General features: G+C 40.0%; 2 protein-coding genes across 3 annotated transcripts in view; one reads left to right on the plus strand and one right to left on the minus strand.

Moving 5' to 3' along the window:
• Nucleotides 1–11,719, minus strand: part of cep152 (centrosomal protein 152) — a 14,206-nt gene extending 2,487 nt beyond the window's left edge. For both annotated transcript variants that reach the window (XM_020621930.1, XM_020621938.1), the window contains exons 1-25: nucleotides 10,943–11,719; nucleotides 10,556–10,652; nucleotides 9,024–9,130; nucleotides 8,840–8,900; nucleotides 8,440–8,751; nucleotides 7,667–7,829; nucleotides 7,236–7,376; nucleotides 6,624–6,763; nucleotides 6,034–6,234; nucleotides 5,329–5,476; nucleotides 5,071–5,162; nucleotides 4,788–4,951; nucleotides 4,504–4,705; nucleotides 4,013–4,117; nucleotides 3,802–3,932; nucleotides 3,571–3,699; nucleotides 3,349–3,484; nucleotides 2,768–2,953; nucleotides 2,438–2,698; nucleotides 2,008–2,139; nucleotides 1,289–1,930; nucleotides 901–976; nucleotides 615–782; nucleotides 433–517; nucleotides 115–197 (exon numbers count right to left, since the gene is read on the minus strand). In XM_020621930.1, coding sequence (XP_020477586.1) covers nucleotides 115–197; nucleotides 433–517; nucleotides 615–782; nucleotides 901–976; nucleotides 1,289–1,930; nucleotides 2,008–2,139; nucleotides 2,438–2,698; nucleotides 2,768–2,953; nucleotides 3,349–3,484; nucleotides 3,571–3,699; nucleotides 3,802–3,932; nucleotides 4,013–4,117; nucleotides 4,504–4,705; nucleotides 4,788–4,951; nucleotides 5,071–5,162; nucleotides 5,329–5,476; nucleotides 6,034–6,234; nucleotides 6,624–6,763; nucleotides 7,236–7,376; nucleotides 7,667–7,829; nucleotides 8,440–8,751; nucleotides 8,840–8,900; nucleotides 9,024–9,130; nucleotides 10,556–10,642 — 3,952 coding nt within the window. In that variant the 5' untranslated portion in view covers nucleotides 10,643–10,652; nucleotides 10,943–11,719. The remainder of the gene's footprint in view (nucleotides 1–114; nucleotides 198–432; nucleotides 518–614; nucleotides 783–900; nucleotides 977–1,288; nucleotides 1,931–2,007; nucleotides 2,140–2,437; nucleotides 2,699–2,767; nucleotides 2,954–3,348; nucleotides 3,485–3,570; nucleotides 3,700–3,801; nucleotides 3,933–4,012; nucleotides 4,118–4,503; nucleotides 4,706–4,787; nucleotides 4,952–5,070; nucleotides 5,163–5,328; nucleotides 5,477–6,033; nucleotides 6,235–6,623; nucleotides 6,764–7,235; nucleotides 7,377–7,666; nucleotides 7,830–8,439; nucleotides 8,752–8,839; nucleotides 8,901–9,023; nucleotides 9,131–10,555; nucleotides 10,653–10,942) is intronic.
• A 97-nt stretch (nucleotides 11,720–11,816) lies between these two features.
• Nucleotides 11,817–15,629, plus strand: galk2 (galactokinase 2). Its single transcript, XM_020621965.1, has 10 exons — nucleotides 11,817–12,186; nucleotides 12,304–12,392; nucleotides 13,019–13,142; nucleotides 13,271–13,364; nucleotides 13,499–13,645; nucleotides 13,865–13,963; nucleotides 14,191–14,343; nucleotides 14,623–14,833; nucleotides 14,960–15,161; nucleotides 15,300–15,629. The coding sequence occupies exons 1-10, from the start codon at nucleotides 12,137–12,139 to the stop codon at nucleotides 15,505–15,507; spliced, it is 1,377 nt and encodes a 458-aa protein (XP_020477621.1). The 5' UTR covers nucleotides 11,817–12,136; the 3' UTR covers nucleotides 15,508–15,629.
• Nucleotides 15,630–16,337: the final 708 nt, after the last annotated feature.

The following is a 16,337-nucleotide window of genomic DNA, read 5'->3' on the forward strand; positions in this document are numbered from 1 at the left end:
TACATTTTTTTTTCGCCCCCCCCCCCCCCCCCGGAGGCGCAACATGATGTTCTGTGTCCCCAAAGAGAATATTTTAAATCCACACATGTATGAAAAACCAGTATCCCTACTGACCTCTGATCTTTTCCACAGTCATCAGGTACTGCTGCTTCATCTCCTCAAGGCCTTGCTGAAGATTTTGTAGTTGATCAGAACTCCTGTAAGTAAGAACATTATAACTGCTGGCATTATTTTACCTTTCCTTAATAAAACTAGTTATCTCTGTGAATGTTAGTAATGCTGTGCTCACCTTACACAATTAGCCGATCACCAGAATTTAATTTTTGAGACCAAAGTAACATGGCATATTTAAATATTCCCCCAAATGCAAGATGCTTGAACTGAGTAACCATAAACAAGGGTAACAATACAGGCAGAGAAAATGACACAAACCCTGGAGGTTCTCTGGCTCTCTTCACTTCTTCCAGCTGCTGCAGATGTTCCTCCTTAGCTTTTTTAGAGCTGCGTTCATGCTCGTCTACAATAAACAGTGGTGTATCCCATCAACACAGATGCAGTGCAACATGAGTCAAGCTATTTAGATAAATAATTTAAAACACATTAAATAAATATACCTTTGAGATACTGCATGGCAGTTTTGTGCTCTTGAACACTGTGCTGGAGTTGATGACAGGCTTTCTGCAAGTGTCTCTGGAGCACCTGGTTCTTCTTCTGTAGTTTACTTAAATTCTCAATGCACTCCTTCCTGCAACGAGCAGGCTCCTTCCTCTGGGACAAACAGTCTGGAAACAGTGGACAAGTCAACTAGTTGATGGTCACTATCATCTGAGCAAGTCAGATGAACAGACAACATGAGCTATGGGTGAAAAAAGCAGTAATAAAGTCCATGACTTTACATACTTTGCATTTTGTCGAGTTCTCTTTCATATTGTTCCTGTGTTTCTTTTAACACACAGCTCAGTCGTTCCTCACTTATCTATAGGGATGCAGATTAAATCGTAAAGGTAAAATTAACTGATATATTTTACCGCATTAGAGAAACAATCATACAGATGGCACCTTCAGACAAATCATAAATAAATGCTACAGTTATATCCGAAATGCACTTTGGATAAACGTGCCATGACCAGGATGAATGTGAATCGACACAGATAAATGCTACAGCATATAATCAGGGCAGTATTCCTGTGCTGCAATACTAAATCAATCACTGAGCAGAGCAAGATATGGTAAATCACTAACAGATAAAATGACTTATTTCATCTTAGATAACCCAGTAACAGCTCACTTTCTTCCAGTCCTTCTTGGCCTGGGACACTGCTTGGTTGACTATGTCTCTGCATGAAATCTGAACCATCCGTGCTATTGTGCCTTCTGACGAGGACCCACTGGTCTTCCTGGTGTCTTCTGTGCCCTGCAGATCTCTACTAAAATCCCTGAGAAGTTGTCCCTGGATCTCTGCCAGTGCAGTATGAAGCTCTGTGAATAGTTCATCTCTCATCTTCTGTCTCTGGGTCAGCTCCTTCTCTGCATGCTGATGTCTCCACTCCTCCTCTCGAACCCTCACTGTCTGCTGAAGCTTCGCCTCCATCTGTAGGAGCAGCTCCTTCTTCTGGAGGTCGGCATCCTGTAAAGCTTGTTCCAGCTTTTTGCGTTCTTCTTGCAGCTTAGTTTGGTAATCCTGCTCGCTGCGGACCTGAATGATAGAGATCTCCTGCTGTTTATCTCGGTTCCAGGCTGCTCTAGCTCCAGCCAGCTCAGCCTTCAGCAAGGCAGCTTGCTCTCTTCTCACTTGCTCCAGCTGACTCTGGAGAATCACCACCTCCTCTTGGAGTTCCTCCACCTGCAGTGCTCCAGAGCTCTGCGCCTCCAACTGGTTCTTGTGCCTCTTATTCCACTGTTCCTCTGCCTCCCTCAGGGCCTGCGACACCTGAAAGATGTCAACAAAGAACTCTGTTGACAGCAGTGACACATGAACTCACAAAGAATCAAAAAAACATGTCATACCCGTTGTTCTGTGTGTTTTTTTTGTAGTTCTTCCCATTTCTCCTTTTCTGTTTGCAGAGAGGCTTGATATTCTGGTAATGAAGTCAGGTCTTCAGTCCAGCGGTTGTAGGCCCTGGTCACTGCACCTTCAACCTGTGACAACACATTTACTTTTTGTTTGAAAAATATTTTAGAATAAAATAATATTTACGAAAATCATTCAAATCAGCTGAAAGCCTTTTTTTTAAGTACTGTTCCATCCTTTATATGTGATTAATACAACTCTAGCTCAATGGGAAGCCAAAGATGGGATACTAAGTTTGAGGTAATTTGTTTGCTTTACCAAGTTTAGCAGCGTGGGTATTAGTTTGGTAAGTTGGCGCCACCGATACAAAATGTACAGTGAAGAACATTTGCTAAGCAGCTGATGTTACAAAGACAACCCACTGACCTGTTTGGCCATGTCCTCCAGGTGTTTCTTGTGAAGCTCTCTCTGGGTTTGTTTCCTGGCTTCCTCCACAGCTTTGCATCTGACTTGGTCAGCTTCCAGTTGCAGCTGCTGTTTCTGGGCACTGAGCCTGGAGTCCAGCTCCTCAGCAATAACTGTCACACTACTGGCCTCAATCTCATCTGTCTGACAGGTTGCCTCAGCAGTCTCTCTGTGTTTCTCCTGCCTAGCCTCCTCTAGCCTCTGGATCCAGGTCCTCTCCATCTGCACAGAAGCAGGAAAATTCTCAAGCCCAACATGAACTAGAATGTCAGTAATTTTGGATCATCATACCTTTTGCAGTTCATCTTTCCACATGGCCTTTGCTGAGGCTACATGAGAATTCACCTGCTGCTGGATCTCAGCCTCCTTCTCTCTGGACCAGAGAACTTTGAGCTGGTTTACTGAAGCCTGATGCTGTGCCTCGAGCTCAGTCCTCAGATTCTCCATAGCTGTACTACTCTCCTCTCTCATCCTTTGCTGATAAGAACCAAATGATCATAAATCAATTATTTTCTACATGTAATCCACAGGCAACTTAATTGCTGAGAACATTTTATGGAATAGAGCATTTACCAAAAGTCACATAATAGAAGCAAATTGTTAAAAAAAAATGGCTAAAGCTTCGACTCAAAGCACAATCTACATGTGCAATTCAGGCAAAGGTACACTATGTACAAAATGGGGTAAATATGGACCTACTGTATAATGTAATCTAATAGTCCTGCACTCTACACTAACTGTATTTGAATTCTGTCCATTTTCTTTTGTGCCTCCCTTTACATGGACTAATGAGTGTGAGAACCATGAGCAGAACTCTGTTATTCACTTTGATATGTTAGGAGTAACTATACCAATTTTATAAACTTGTATACCTCAAGTTCTTTGATCACAGCCTCCTCCGTTTCACTGTTGCATATTCTGTTTTCTAGCATGTCCTTCTCCTGGCAGACAGATATGTAACACTCTTGCACAGCCAACACTTTATCACTGGCCTCAGATAGCTGGGTCCTGTGTAGGAACCAGTAAACACTGTAAACAAGCTGCTGAGTTTTCCAGACAACTAAAATTCTCAGGGACGGGTGCTGAGGACTTACTGTAATTGCTGGACCAGCTGCTGGTGCTGTGCAGTCAGCTGTTCAATCTGAGCATCATGTTCCAGCATGAGCTCTGTTCTGACCCGGTTCACCACATCATCCCTATACTGCTGATGTATCCGCTCAAATCTCCATACAGAAATCAAAATTGTATATATATTAATACACACACCTTAACAAAAACATTAAATATAAACATTTATAAATAATACAGCGCTCTCTGTGCCTTACCTCTCAGCAGCCTCCTGCTTCTCCTGGTCCAGCTCCTGGATCATTTCTCTCATCTTGGTGCATAGCTCTGAGTTGGCAGACCTCACTTTTTCCTCATTCTCTTTCAGCTCCTTATTCTTTTTCTCTAGCACCTAAAATTGGGTCGGTAAAAACTTTATTGATTTGGTCCAAACACAAAGAACAAAATTAGTGCCAATAAACTACACCCTACCTCCACTTGCTCCTGTAGATGTCGTTTTTCTTTCTGCAGTCTCATCAACTCTTTTCGAGACTCTCCATTCACATCTAGATGTTTCACCTGGCTGGTCTCCCTGACCTACGGACATATAATAGATGCTGATTTTTATTATTGCTGTCTGCATTCCAACCACATTATTATAATATACCATTTATTGAAGCCTTATTTTTTGTAACACCAGTATAGCCTTTGTTTCTTTTAATACTAATACAGCTGTAGGGGGGAGGGGGGGGACATGCAAGTATATAACACTTCCATACGTCTTAACAGGTTCGTTATCCACCTGAACAGTTTGTGTGTTTTTCCTTTTTCTGTTTTTATTAGCAGGAAACCAAGTTAGTCAATCTTCTTAAATCTAAAGAATAGCTATCTGAGAGCGCATACATACTAACACAGCATTAAATGCTTTGCTCAGCAGTTCAACATTAAATCTAGTGGCTGTTCATGTAAGGGGGAGTACTCACCGCAGAGCTGAGCTTGGCTTCATCTAACTGGGTCTGCAGCTCATTCGCTCGGCTCTTACAGTGCTGGAGCTCCTCCTGCAGCTGACCGATCTTCTGTCGCTTCCCCTTCAGACTACCCAAGCAGCGCTGCATCTCCACTCGCAGCAACTGTAAAGCCTCCTCCTCTGGCAGCTTGGAGTCTGACAGGTGAGCCAGGGCAGTACTGATGAAACAGCAGGGACAGTTAGATTTTGATTGATATTTATGTGAGTGCCAACGACTCTGCTCAATAATCACTGGTATACCTGTGAATTATGCCATTTTTCTTGTTTGTTTTCTTTAACCCTAAATCCATACAGGACTCGGACAGCTGGTTCTCAGAATCAATGTTCAATTCAAATGCAATAACACCATGTTTGACAGCGGACTCATAGAGAGTGATCTGCTCCTTCAAATCAGCCAGATCCTCCTTTGGGATTTAAAAAAAAGAAAAAGATTAGGCAGCAATAACAGTAATATTAAATTAAACCTAAGAGATACAATTTTGAGAATCATTCTGTTTTGGGGCAGAAAAATCAGAGAGCAAACCTGTAAGACTTTGTTCATGTCTTCGCTCAGCGCCTTGGCTGACTGAGCCTGTTGTAGTTTGATTTGCATCTGACTCATCTCCTGCACTGAACCTGAAGAAAACAGAGCCACAACAAAGAAGAAAATTTGGATTTCAGGAAATTTAACTTAAAAGCTATGTACATGGAAGTTACTCAATGTCCTGTGCTTTCTTCTCAACAGAGCGTGTACATAAAAGACAAAAATGTGGTTGTAGTCCATATTCATCCCTTCACTTACTGGTCTGCAGCAGCTTGGCACATTGTTGTTGGCTCTCTTCTAGGCGCTGAGTGAGGGCATTAACGAGTCTGGCTCTCTCCAGTTGCTCTTCCTCTCTTTGGTGCTCCAGCTGCTTCACCTGCTCTCTTAACCTCTGACTAATATCAATCTGGAAGCAACGAAACAACTACACTATCAACATACAAACTTTCAAAAGGCAAGTGATTTTGACCATCAGTATATGGACATTTATTTGAAATCAGAATTTTTTCTGATGGATAGTCTGTTGACATGTTAAAGGGTTTCCACTCTTTTCAAGAAATAATTTTCCAGGACATTTTCAATTACACAAGGCTTTGATGTCAAATGGGGATCAGGTCCTGGACTAACAAGCTCCTCTGTGAGGAAGTCTCTTTTAAATCATATGCATCAATCTATGATGATACTTTATCTGTATAACTAGTCTTTAGGTGCTTTATTAGCAATTGATTGATGACTGTCAAACTCTCCCAAACACACATGCAGATGTTCAGTCCCTCAATGACTGTTAGTATCCCACTATAAATGTGTGAGCTTTACTTTCTGCAGTTTTCCTTGTCTCTCTCACTCTCTCTCTCTACAGTCTCTTTTACTTCACAGGATAGGGTGAAAAAATGAAAACCTGACTCTGTAGAGTTTAGCATAACTTAAAAAAAAAAGCAATCTGACCTCACTCTTACAACAGACCTGTTCGTTCAGAGCTTGAGAGGTAGCGTCGAGTTTCTGATGAAGGGCCAACAGTGCAGCCTCATGCTGCTCCTTTATGATGGCAAGGTCCCTGTCATGCTGCTCCCGTGCTCTGGACAGGGTGTCAGAGCGACAAAGTTCCAACATTTGCTGCTTCATGCTGTCTACTGCAGCCTCTGCCACCTTCTGCTTCTTCATGTTCTGCACACAAATTAAGACTTCTATACAGACTGAAAAAATACACAGCTTTTATCACAGGTTTCAAAGGCAATATTAATGCTACCTGCAGGTTTCAGTAAGTGATACAAGCAGCATAGCTTTAAGTCTGTTTCAGAATGTACTGCATAAAAATTTAGAGAGGAATATACTTTATTTCATATCAAATTTTAACATTTTGTAAAACTGGCACATCTTTTAAATGCACTAAATAAGTCCCATATGACAACAATTACTGCCTTCTCATAGATGACTTTTTCACCTTTCTTATTGTGTTTCTTCCTAAATTATAGATAACCTGGTGCATTGCAGCTTGTATTTCTCTTTAATAAGAAAATAAGCAACAAACAGCAGTGTATCAGCGCACAACCTACCTCCTGGTCTCTCTCATTCAGGACCTGTACCTGCTGCTCCAATGTCTTCATTTTGTGTTGCATTTGAACCTCCCTCTCCTTGGCCTCTTGGACCAATCGACTTGATTCCTTTAGGCTTATTGCTAAGCCATCCTTTTCATCTGTTAATGACAAACAAATGGCATAATGTTCCCACAAACAGCACATTCAGTAAGAGACGACGGCCAGTCCTCTCAACAGTCACAAGGAGGATGACATACAGTATAACTGAATGATGACATATCCGATTTTATTTACTTCCATCAATCTCAGCCAATCACTACACACTGATAGACAACCGGTCCATTGGCTTTCAGTGGTGTAACAGTAAATTAAAATGTATTTGAAAAGCCAAAGTGTCAAACAAACTATTACAGACACAGTGACTGGTTTATCAATTTAAAATTCATGATTTTTTTTCCTCAAAAGTGTAAATAGTTTGCTTTTCAATATATGTAAGGAATAAATATAACCTTTCAATCCTTGAAAAGGTCGCAGGATCAATATACTGTAATCAAATTACTTTACATGGGTTATGAACTGAAATAATGGGAGGTGCAATTCCCACTCCTCACTCTGAAAACAAAAACATACCTTTAACTATTGCTAACTGATGCTCAATGTATCTCGCAGTACGCTGTGAATCTTCCAGTTTTCCCTCCAAGTCTTCAATTTGCTTTTGCTGAGCTTTGTATAAAATCTGCAGTTGGGCAAGTTGCTCCCTATCAGCGGTTTCTGAAACACAGCATAGCATTAATATTCAACAGATTAACAAATATTAATGCAACAAATTAACAATGTACCCCCTATTTAAACTTTGGGAAGATATTTACTTTTTCAACAATGTCATATGAGAGGGTGCAGGTTATACAATAACATGCCTCCAGGTTCACAGTGGTAAAGTGGTGCAGGAAAAATTTACATTCACAATAAGACAAATCCCTTTTCAACTATTACAGTACTGTGATTTATATCTAACTGTATTATTAACCCAGCAACTAAATCAAAAAGAAACTAAGACTTACGCTGCATAGAGTCAAGAAATTCTCTTTGCAGATCGTCAAAATGACCTTCTTGGTGAGTGGTCTGCGAGTTGAACATCTTTGGCTGATGTGCAGGCTGGTGAGGATTGTAGCTGCCAACCTTGTACTGATTTCCACCTCCTTTCACTGCTCCAGGCGTCCTAGGCTTAAAATCAAATGCAGAAAATACATTGTTTGAAACAATAATAATTATTATACTCAATAACAAACATAAACCAACTCAAAGTTTTACAATTAAACTACTGTACTACTAATTCACAAATACACAATAAAACTGTACAAAATGTAGACTGACACAAAACATTCAACATTCATGTCAAATTTCAAAGCAAATATTGTATGAATTGCATGTACAGGAAGTAAAATATGTCTCAAATAATGTTGGAATAAAATGAAAAAAGGAGAAGAATTTGGTTTACAAATGATAAAACCAATCTTTATTTGTTATTATTCATTCATTCATTTTCTATACTGCTTAGTCCCAAATGGGGTCACGGGGGGCTGGAGCCAATCCCAGCCTATTTGTTATTATTTATTCAAATTATTATGGGTCATAATAACTAAAAAGTGCTTCACCAGAAATTCTCATTTATATAGCATGTTTTAAACACAGAATACACACAATGCTGTACATATATAAGCTTGTTTTTGAATCTATATAAGACTTTTATAAAGACAAGAACAATTACTACATTCTTAAAACAACACACCTAGGACCCTGCTGGCATATTGCAATAATGAAATAGTCCACTCACTTGAAAATGGTTTCTGGTGTTACAGTCCCCATAGGTTTGCTTGTTCCCATGTCCTCTTTCTCCAGTATATTCCACATGGTTATTAGTGCTTTGAGGGTATGCTTTAGGCTCATATGTGTCTGTGGAGAAATCACTGGTCTCTGTACATTTTTCTGTGTCCATGCTGGTGTACGTATAATCTCCCTGGGTGAACTGATGATCCTGGCTCCAGGTGTGAAGCACAGGTTGACTCCGATGTCCACTGATCTGAACAGCACCATCCCCATGAGCATACTCATCATGGAGGCCTTGGTCATAGTCAACTTCATATTTCTTCAAAAAGACATTGACAGTAATAGTGATTATTCTGTAAAAGTTTAAGAAAGAAAAATGTCTCAGTGAAAACAAATGAGCACCCTACCTGTTCTTGAGAGATTGGCCTTGGATGATCGGACCACTGCTGAGTCCATGTGGACTGTGGGCTGAGTAGACAGGGCAATACAAGCATAATTATAATACAATGCAGCAATCGTACACTGTAGCTGCTTGTCTCCCATCACACCCAAAATACTCCAATTCTGGACCAGCAGCAACATGTGTGTTACCTGGTGCCAGTGTTTTTATTGCTGCAGGGAGAGTACTCCAGCTCTGGGGAGGAGTCTCTGCTGTCCTCCAGCATGTCATCAGGCAGGTCTGTGAGCAGTTTGTGCAGCTGTGAAAAAATAGCGCATGGAAATGAGTCACCAAGGTTGCTCCGCAACCACATTATAAATTAACACAGATTTTAAAAACTGTTAATCATTTAAGTAATTTATCAAGCAAAATCTCCAAACATTCTCTGGTTAAATCTTTTAAATGGGCCACTTTTACCATTTTTAAGTGATCAGTGGTGAATGTACAATAACATTTAGTTGCCACCCAAAGTGAAATTAAACTCTATTTGACGCTGACAAACCACAATGTCTTGTTCTCTCTATGTAAAAACATCTTAGCTCTCCATGACACAACAAGAAAAACTTTCCTCTGCAGCAGTAACAGAAAGACACAACCATGTGTGACAGAACAAGGACAGTCAGCTGTACTTACGTCCCACAAGGACCGCTGAATACTCCTCAAATCCTCCACTGTGTCCACAACTGAAGGACCCATATTAAACCACTTACATATTTAACACAGATTGAAGAGGCACTTATGCTTCATCTGTGAAGCCATATCTCACAGCCTAATCTTTCTGGCGAAGAAGACCTTCTACGTGAAACATCCAAAATGTGCCTGGAATGTTGTCAGCTTTCTCTGGTATTGCAGTTTTTTTCCTCCAAAAGAACTCCATTGTTTGACAAAATATGTAGCACCGTTAACTGGAGCAGAAACATTCCAATTATTGGCAACAGACATTTTCCACTTGGCCAACATGTGTATGATAAAAAGGCTACACCAAAGAAAAAAAAATCTATTTAAAAATTGACATTCAAAGTCCTATTTTTCTGAGTGTTGCAGCCCACTCATAAGGCATTCAGTATATGTCTCTTCATGCTTGCTCTACTCAAGCACAGGAACAAGATAATCTAAATAAAGGAAAAAAAAGGGAAACCACAGAGCAGAGCTGGTTTCAGTGTGACACACCTGGCACAAAGCCTTTTCCTTTTCCTTTAGCCAATAGCAGCTCAGATTCATGGCGCAACAGATTGTAAGCATGAATAACAACACAGCATGCCCATCTAGCTGTGAAGCAATAATACAAACTTATAAAAACATATAAGAACCTGACAAATATAAGGTTCTTAAAGGTGAGTAAAATAATTTGGTAAACGTACAAGCATGCCACTGTACATAATCAGTGACTAAAGTGATAGTAATTATGATATCGGTAAAGTAAAGACCAATAATGTCCTGAGAATTGCACAAACCAAACTTTATCCATTTATATTTTTCATGCCCTGGATATATCCTCTCATTTGATGTGTTGGATGGTGGATGCTCGACAATAAAGTCAAGACATTACTGCATCTCAAGCAACAAGAGGACCTTTTGCAAAATTCCAACAACACACAAAACAGTCCACTCACTACACAGAAATGCTGCTTAATACAAATATTAGCCCAAAAATTTGACAAAGCTGTAGACAGGTGTCTTATACCTCTTGCTCTCTGGCAAAGTCTTCTTGGTCATATTCTTCCTCTTCATGTTGGGTTTGAAGAGCAGCACTGTCAAAATCAATAGACATGATGCACAGCCTATTGACACAGAGTGTAGTGGGGAAAGAGGAACATCTTTAATGAGGCAAAATCACAAACATTCACATACTGTATAGACATTAGATTCCAGGGCTAGTGGGGGGATAGTGTGATAAAGTTACTGTAGGTTCAAATTATGGTAAGGATAAACCAACGCAACCTATTCCCAAGGTTTGGAATCTAATGCCAACCGCTAAGATAGTTAACGTTAATGTTACAAGTTAGCTAAATGTTCTGCTCCTGCCGCATTAGTAGCAACCAGTTAGGAAAGACACAAAGTGTCGGCTTACCTGTCGGTAAATGTGACAGAGGCTTCCTTTGTTGAGCTGCTTATCCCTTTAATTGGGTAGTTAGCGTTTATGTTAATGGGTATTAACTGCTAACCGCAATACTGTTTACATCACTAGCTAGCTAACTAGCATTAACACAACTTGCCCTGCCTTTGCGACAAGCCAGACAGACATAAACACCAACCTGACCATGCTTTGAAAATGCAACGGACCATACGTTTGAGCAACCATAAAAGGTTTAGCGCTGGTTTGCGTGCATCTTACCAAACAATAACGTTAGCCAAGCTTTGTACGGTACAAAGCTAACACCGGGGTTAGCTCTTTAAGAGCCGCAGGCTCGCCCACTTTGAAAAGTCGCGCGCATTAGCAGCGCCAAATAGGCTAGTACTGGCTGCGGCAAAACGCACTGACTGTCCGAGTCTTATTTGACCTTAACTGTTAGTATTTCACCAACAGATTAATAGTATAATGCCAATTCTTTGCAAGAAACGTGCATAGTAGGGTATATTTCATAAACGTTATTGCCCATCTCAACCCAGAAGTGAGGAACTAACTCCCAGACTAACCACATCCATGCATCTCCATAGCAACGTTTCTTGAACCCTGGGTAATGTAGTCGTCGTGTTTCATTGGAAACGAGGCTGTGATAATTTTGAAACTGGTATGAATTATAATCGCCTTTTATCTGAAAAGTGTAAAAGAATTAGATACTAAAAGATGATTTAATTAATAAAGAGCGAAAACGTTACACATTAAAGTGATGTGCTTTAGAATGGTATCTTCGACTTCCAAAATAATCATAAGGTTTGTCTCCCCATCATATTCCTCTAATTTCCCCATCCACGTTGAACCTATGGAGGTTGGCCCATGTTAAACCCGCCCCCCGTTCTACTGTTTCATTCCCACTCATAAGGCATTCAGTATATGTCTCTTCATACTTGCTCTACTCAAGCACAAGAACAAGATAATCTAAATAAAGAAAAAAGAGGAAACAACGGGGCAGAGCTGGTTTCGGTGTGACACAGTTTCTTCCGTGTTTTTGCATTGTAGCCTAACGAAAAATTTACCGCCCGCAGTTCAGCCATGTAGCTTCCGGGATCATCATGTGACGGTCAGCTGATCTCCGCTAGGATATATGCAGAAGCTCTCCTGTCTGGCAACGAGTGTGCATTCATCGTTATCTCAGAGGCAGAAATGGCCACATACCCACCAAAGTTAAAGATTGCTACTGCTTCTAATGAAAGGTGAGTAGCAGAGACATGTGCAGATTTTTAGGGAGCCAGAGAGATGAGAAAACTAATGAACTACCCACTTTGACTGATTCCTAATCACCACATATTTTAATTTGTCATCTATTACAGGCTGCAAAACTTGAAAAATACTTTTGAAGCAAAGTATGGAGTATCTCCTCTCTTTTATGCATGTGCACCTGGAAGGGTAAATCTTATAGGTAATTTCATTTTATATCTTAGGTAATTTAATAGGTTTCAAGAGTAGACAGAATAGCATTTACTCATATACTGGGTATTAGTAGTAGTGGTTGATGATGTACTCTGATCTTTTACTTAAGTAAAAGCAACAAGCCACAGTGTAGAAATACTCTCTCACAAGTAAAAGTTGTGCATTCAGAAATGTACTCCAATAAAAGTATAAAGGTGTTAGCATCAGTATCTGCTTAAATTATGACAAGTAAACGCACTGTTTATGCAGTGAGTGGCTAATTTCAAAATAATAAGTATTATATTATTAGATGAATGTACATGTTACTAATGTTACAGCTGGTAAAAATCTGATGTTAATGATTTGTTGCTCAGTTCAAAGTTATTTGATGATTTTTCTTTGTGCCAAAGGAATTTAGAGAAGCATTTTATTTTGTTTTGGTTGTGTTAAAAATCCTCTAAGAAAAATATGTGGGTGGAAGGTCATTTGGTAATAAATATAACTAAAGTGAATATTAGCTATTGGCAGCTTATAGTCCACATAGATTGCTACAAGTGCTAAACTTATTATTTTAGTGCCATCTAGAGACAGCTCCTTTTCACATATGTTTCCCCACAAATTTCTCACATTTAACAGGAGAGCACATTGACTACTGTGGCTATTCTGTGCTTCCAATGGCCATTGAACAGAATATCCTCGCAGCGGTCTCAGTGAACAATTCAGGGACGATCCAACTGGCCAACACTAATCCTCAGTACAAGTAGGATGTCAGCACTCTTGATCATTGTTGAACTTTTATATTTGTTTGTGTATATTATTTAGGGTCTTGAAATGCACGTACAGTATCCTGATCTGTTCCATGAATGCTTGTTGTTTGTCATGTTTCAGGGACTTCACTGTGTCATGTTCAGAGGACATTGCCATAGACAGAGACAATCCAAAGTGGCATTATTATTTTCTCTGTGGAGTTAAAGGTATTCAGGTATGACATATATTTTCAACTTCTTCTTTATGACAAGGATAGGATAAAGAATTGAGTATGTAATAGTGTAATAAAAAAATAGTTGGTTACATTTCTGGAATTAATCTTCTGGTTGTGTTTTTATTCCCATGCAGGAGAAGTTTGGGATTGCTCATTTAGCAGGGATGTCATGTGTTGTAGATGGAACCATTCCTCCGAGCTCAGGTCTGTCCAGTTCTAGTGCCTTAGTTTGTTGTGCTGGACTCCTAACAATGGAGGCAAATCAAAAGACCCTGTCCAAGGTAAAGTGATTTATAATTGATCCATTTCATTGAAAACACTATATAGTCATGCTGGGAAATATGCTGTAAGGAATGTGAGCAGAAAAATATTATTTTACCAGCATCATTTCACATTTAACCCATAATTTTCCTAACTTTCGTACCATCTATGATTATGAAAGGGTGCTATCTTCAGTGATCTGTATAGTCCTTTTCTCACTAAACTCAGTATTTCTCCAGGTGGAACTTGCTGAGATTTGTGCCAAATGTGAGCGCTACATTGGCACAGAGGGAGGTGGCATGGACCAGTCTATCTCATTCCTGGCAGAGAGAGGAACTGTATGTAGCTTTCCAGTCATTACAAGTGGATCAGAGTCATTTGTTCATTTACACCATTAACTCACTAAAAGAAATCCTAGAAGAATGCAGGAGTGTGCATGTTTAGTAGGTGTAATAAGTCTCTACCATATTCGTAATGATTTGAATAATGGTTTGTTTACTATAGTTTGTTGTAAATTTTCTACGTAGTCAACAAGTGACCACAAACATTTTGAACTGTCTGTCAGGCAAAGCTGATAGAGTTCCAGCCTCTGCGGACCACTGATGTTAAGCTACCAGATGGGGCCGTGTTTGTGATCTCCAACTGCTGTGTAGAGATGAACAAAGCTGCTTCTTCTCATTTTAACATCCGTGTGGTGGAGTGTCGAATCGCCACAAAGGTACACCGTCCCGGTGGCTAATTCTCAACCTGATTGTTGGGGTAAAAGGATGATTTATGAGACCAAAAAAAACCCACATTTGTAGGGCCTTGTGCTCTTTAAATCTTCATACAAAACCTCATCAACATAAATGTGTAAATATCAATATGGTTAAAGTGTAGAGAAGGGTAAATGTTTGATTTTGAACATGAACTTTAAACAGCTTATATGTGACTAAAAAGATTTTAATATGTTATATAAATCAGTTGATACCAAATATCTTGGCTGCTGTGAACTCAGATGCTGGCCCAGGTGAGGGGTCTGGATTCAAACAGGTTGATGAAGCTGGCCCAGGTTCAGCTGGAGATGAAGGCCTCGCTGGAGGCGATGCTGGCATTGGTGGACAAGGTTTTACATCCTGAGCCATACAGTCGAGAGGAGATCTGCAAGGTGTTGGGCATCACCTCCGAGCAGTTTTCCACAGAACTGCTGAGCGCTAACACTCAACATGGTAAGCACTTACTCAGCTCTGTGTGGACGTCATCACAACCAAGCAGGTAGTTTTGCTTGACCAGTGTTCATACAGATGAGTAACAGACAGATGTGACAAACAGCACATCTGCCTCCTCCCTCTCAGTAACACATTTCAAGCTGCACCAGCGAGCCAAGCACGTGTATGGTGAAGCAGCACGGGTGCTGCAGTTCAAGACTGTGTGTGACTCTGAACCAGCTGAATCCCTTCAGCTACTGGGAGACTTGATGAACCAGAGCCATGCAAGCTGCAGAGACCTGTATGAGTGCAGCTGCCCTGAACTGGATCAACTGGTGGCCATCTGTCTGTGAGTACAGCAAAGTCTCAAAGGGATCAAATGAGATATCTGCCACTGCAGTTTTAGAAAATTTAAAAAGACCGGTGTTGGGCAATTGTATTAAATTACTGACTTAATAGTTTTTTTTCTTGTTTCTCTTGGTTGCAGGAAGTCGGGGGCTGTGGGTTCCCGGTTGACAGGAGCAGGCTGGGGTGGCTGTGCATTCTCTATGGTGCCCAGTGAGAAGGTGGAGTCTTTCTTACAGGCAGTGAGAGAAGCCTACTATCTCCCTGATCCACGCAGAGCAGCAATGGAAAAACAAAGTTTGTTTCTATCAAAGCCAGGTGGAGGAGCTGCAGTTTTTCTTGATGAGTGAGATGCATCACACTATTGTATAGGTTTAATTATACAGGTGTGATTCATTTTCAATAATATATTCCTGAAGGGACGTAGAGGGATTTTTTTTTTTTTTTTTTTACATTTAGTCTTGAAATGAGGCATAAGGCTTGTTCACAAATGACAACTTAATAGAAGTACAAAATGTGAACCTTACATTACTGTTTAATTTTACCTCTTTACCTAAGATTATTCTGGGATATAAGGGCCAAACATTTACTTGGGTGATGCATTATTTCTAAGAAAAGCAGTGCATTTTTTTGTGTTAAATTTTATTATTATTATTATTATTTTAATCATGAATGTTAGGGATTTTGTATGACTCACTGTGTTAAAGGTGTGTGAGCCACTGGGAAATCAGAATAGAAAGTCCTGATTACATGCTGGCCTGAAGCTTCTACACAGGATCAGTTGTTTCTTCATTAGAGAGTAGTGATGGTGGAGGTTTGGTGGTCTAAGGCACGTGCTGCTGTATTGTACTAAAGGTAACCGCAACAGTCTATGTTTTAATTCAGGTATCTTTATCCCACTGTACCTCATCCAGCCTTTTTTTGTCACTCATTCTGGTCAAATAAAATTTAATTAATTTGTTGTTTACATACTTGGCATATTTGAAACTTATCGAAGCTTCAAACACTGCTTGAGGTTGTTAGGCGGAGATATTCATTCAGTAATTGAAATTCATGAAATCTGAACTAAACTATAAAACCTGTGACATTGGCCTCATATGACCATGATTTTAGTGCACAGTGTTTAGCTGACGTTATTTGATTTCCTAGGATTGGACACCATTTATAATAAGTTGGAGTA

The sequence above is a fragment of the Monopterus albus genome, unplaced genomic scaffold, assembly GCF_001952655.1.
Source record: "Monopterus albus unplaced genomic scaffold, M_albus_1.0 scaffold7.1, whole genome shotgun sequence".
Lineage (NCBI taxonomy): Eukaryota > Metazoa > Chordata > Actinopteri > Synbranchiformes > Synbranchidae > Monopterus > Monopterus albus.

Coding starts and splice junctions, on each gene's coding strand:
- galk2 (XM_020621965.1), top strand. CDS start 12,137: ATGGCCACATACCCACCAAAGTTAAAGATTGCTACTGCTTCTAATGAA. Junction 13,964..14,190: donor TCCTGGCAGAGAGAGGAACT/GTATGTAGCTTT, acceptor ACTGTCTGTCAG/GCAAAGCTGATAGAGTTCCA. Junction 14,834..14,959: donor GAGCGCTAACACTCAACATG/GTAAGCACTTAC, acceptor CCTCCCTCTCAG/TAACACATTTCAAGCTGCAC.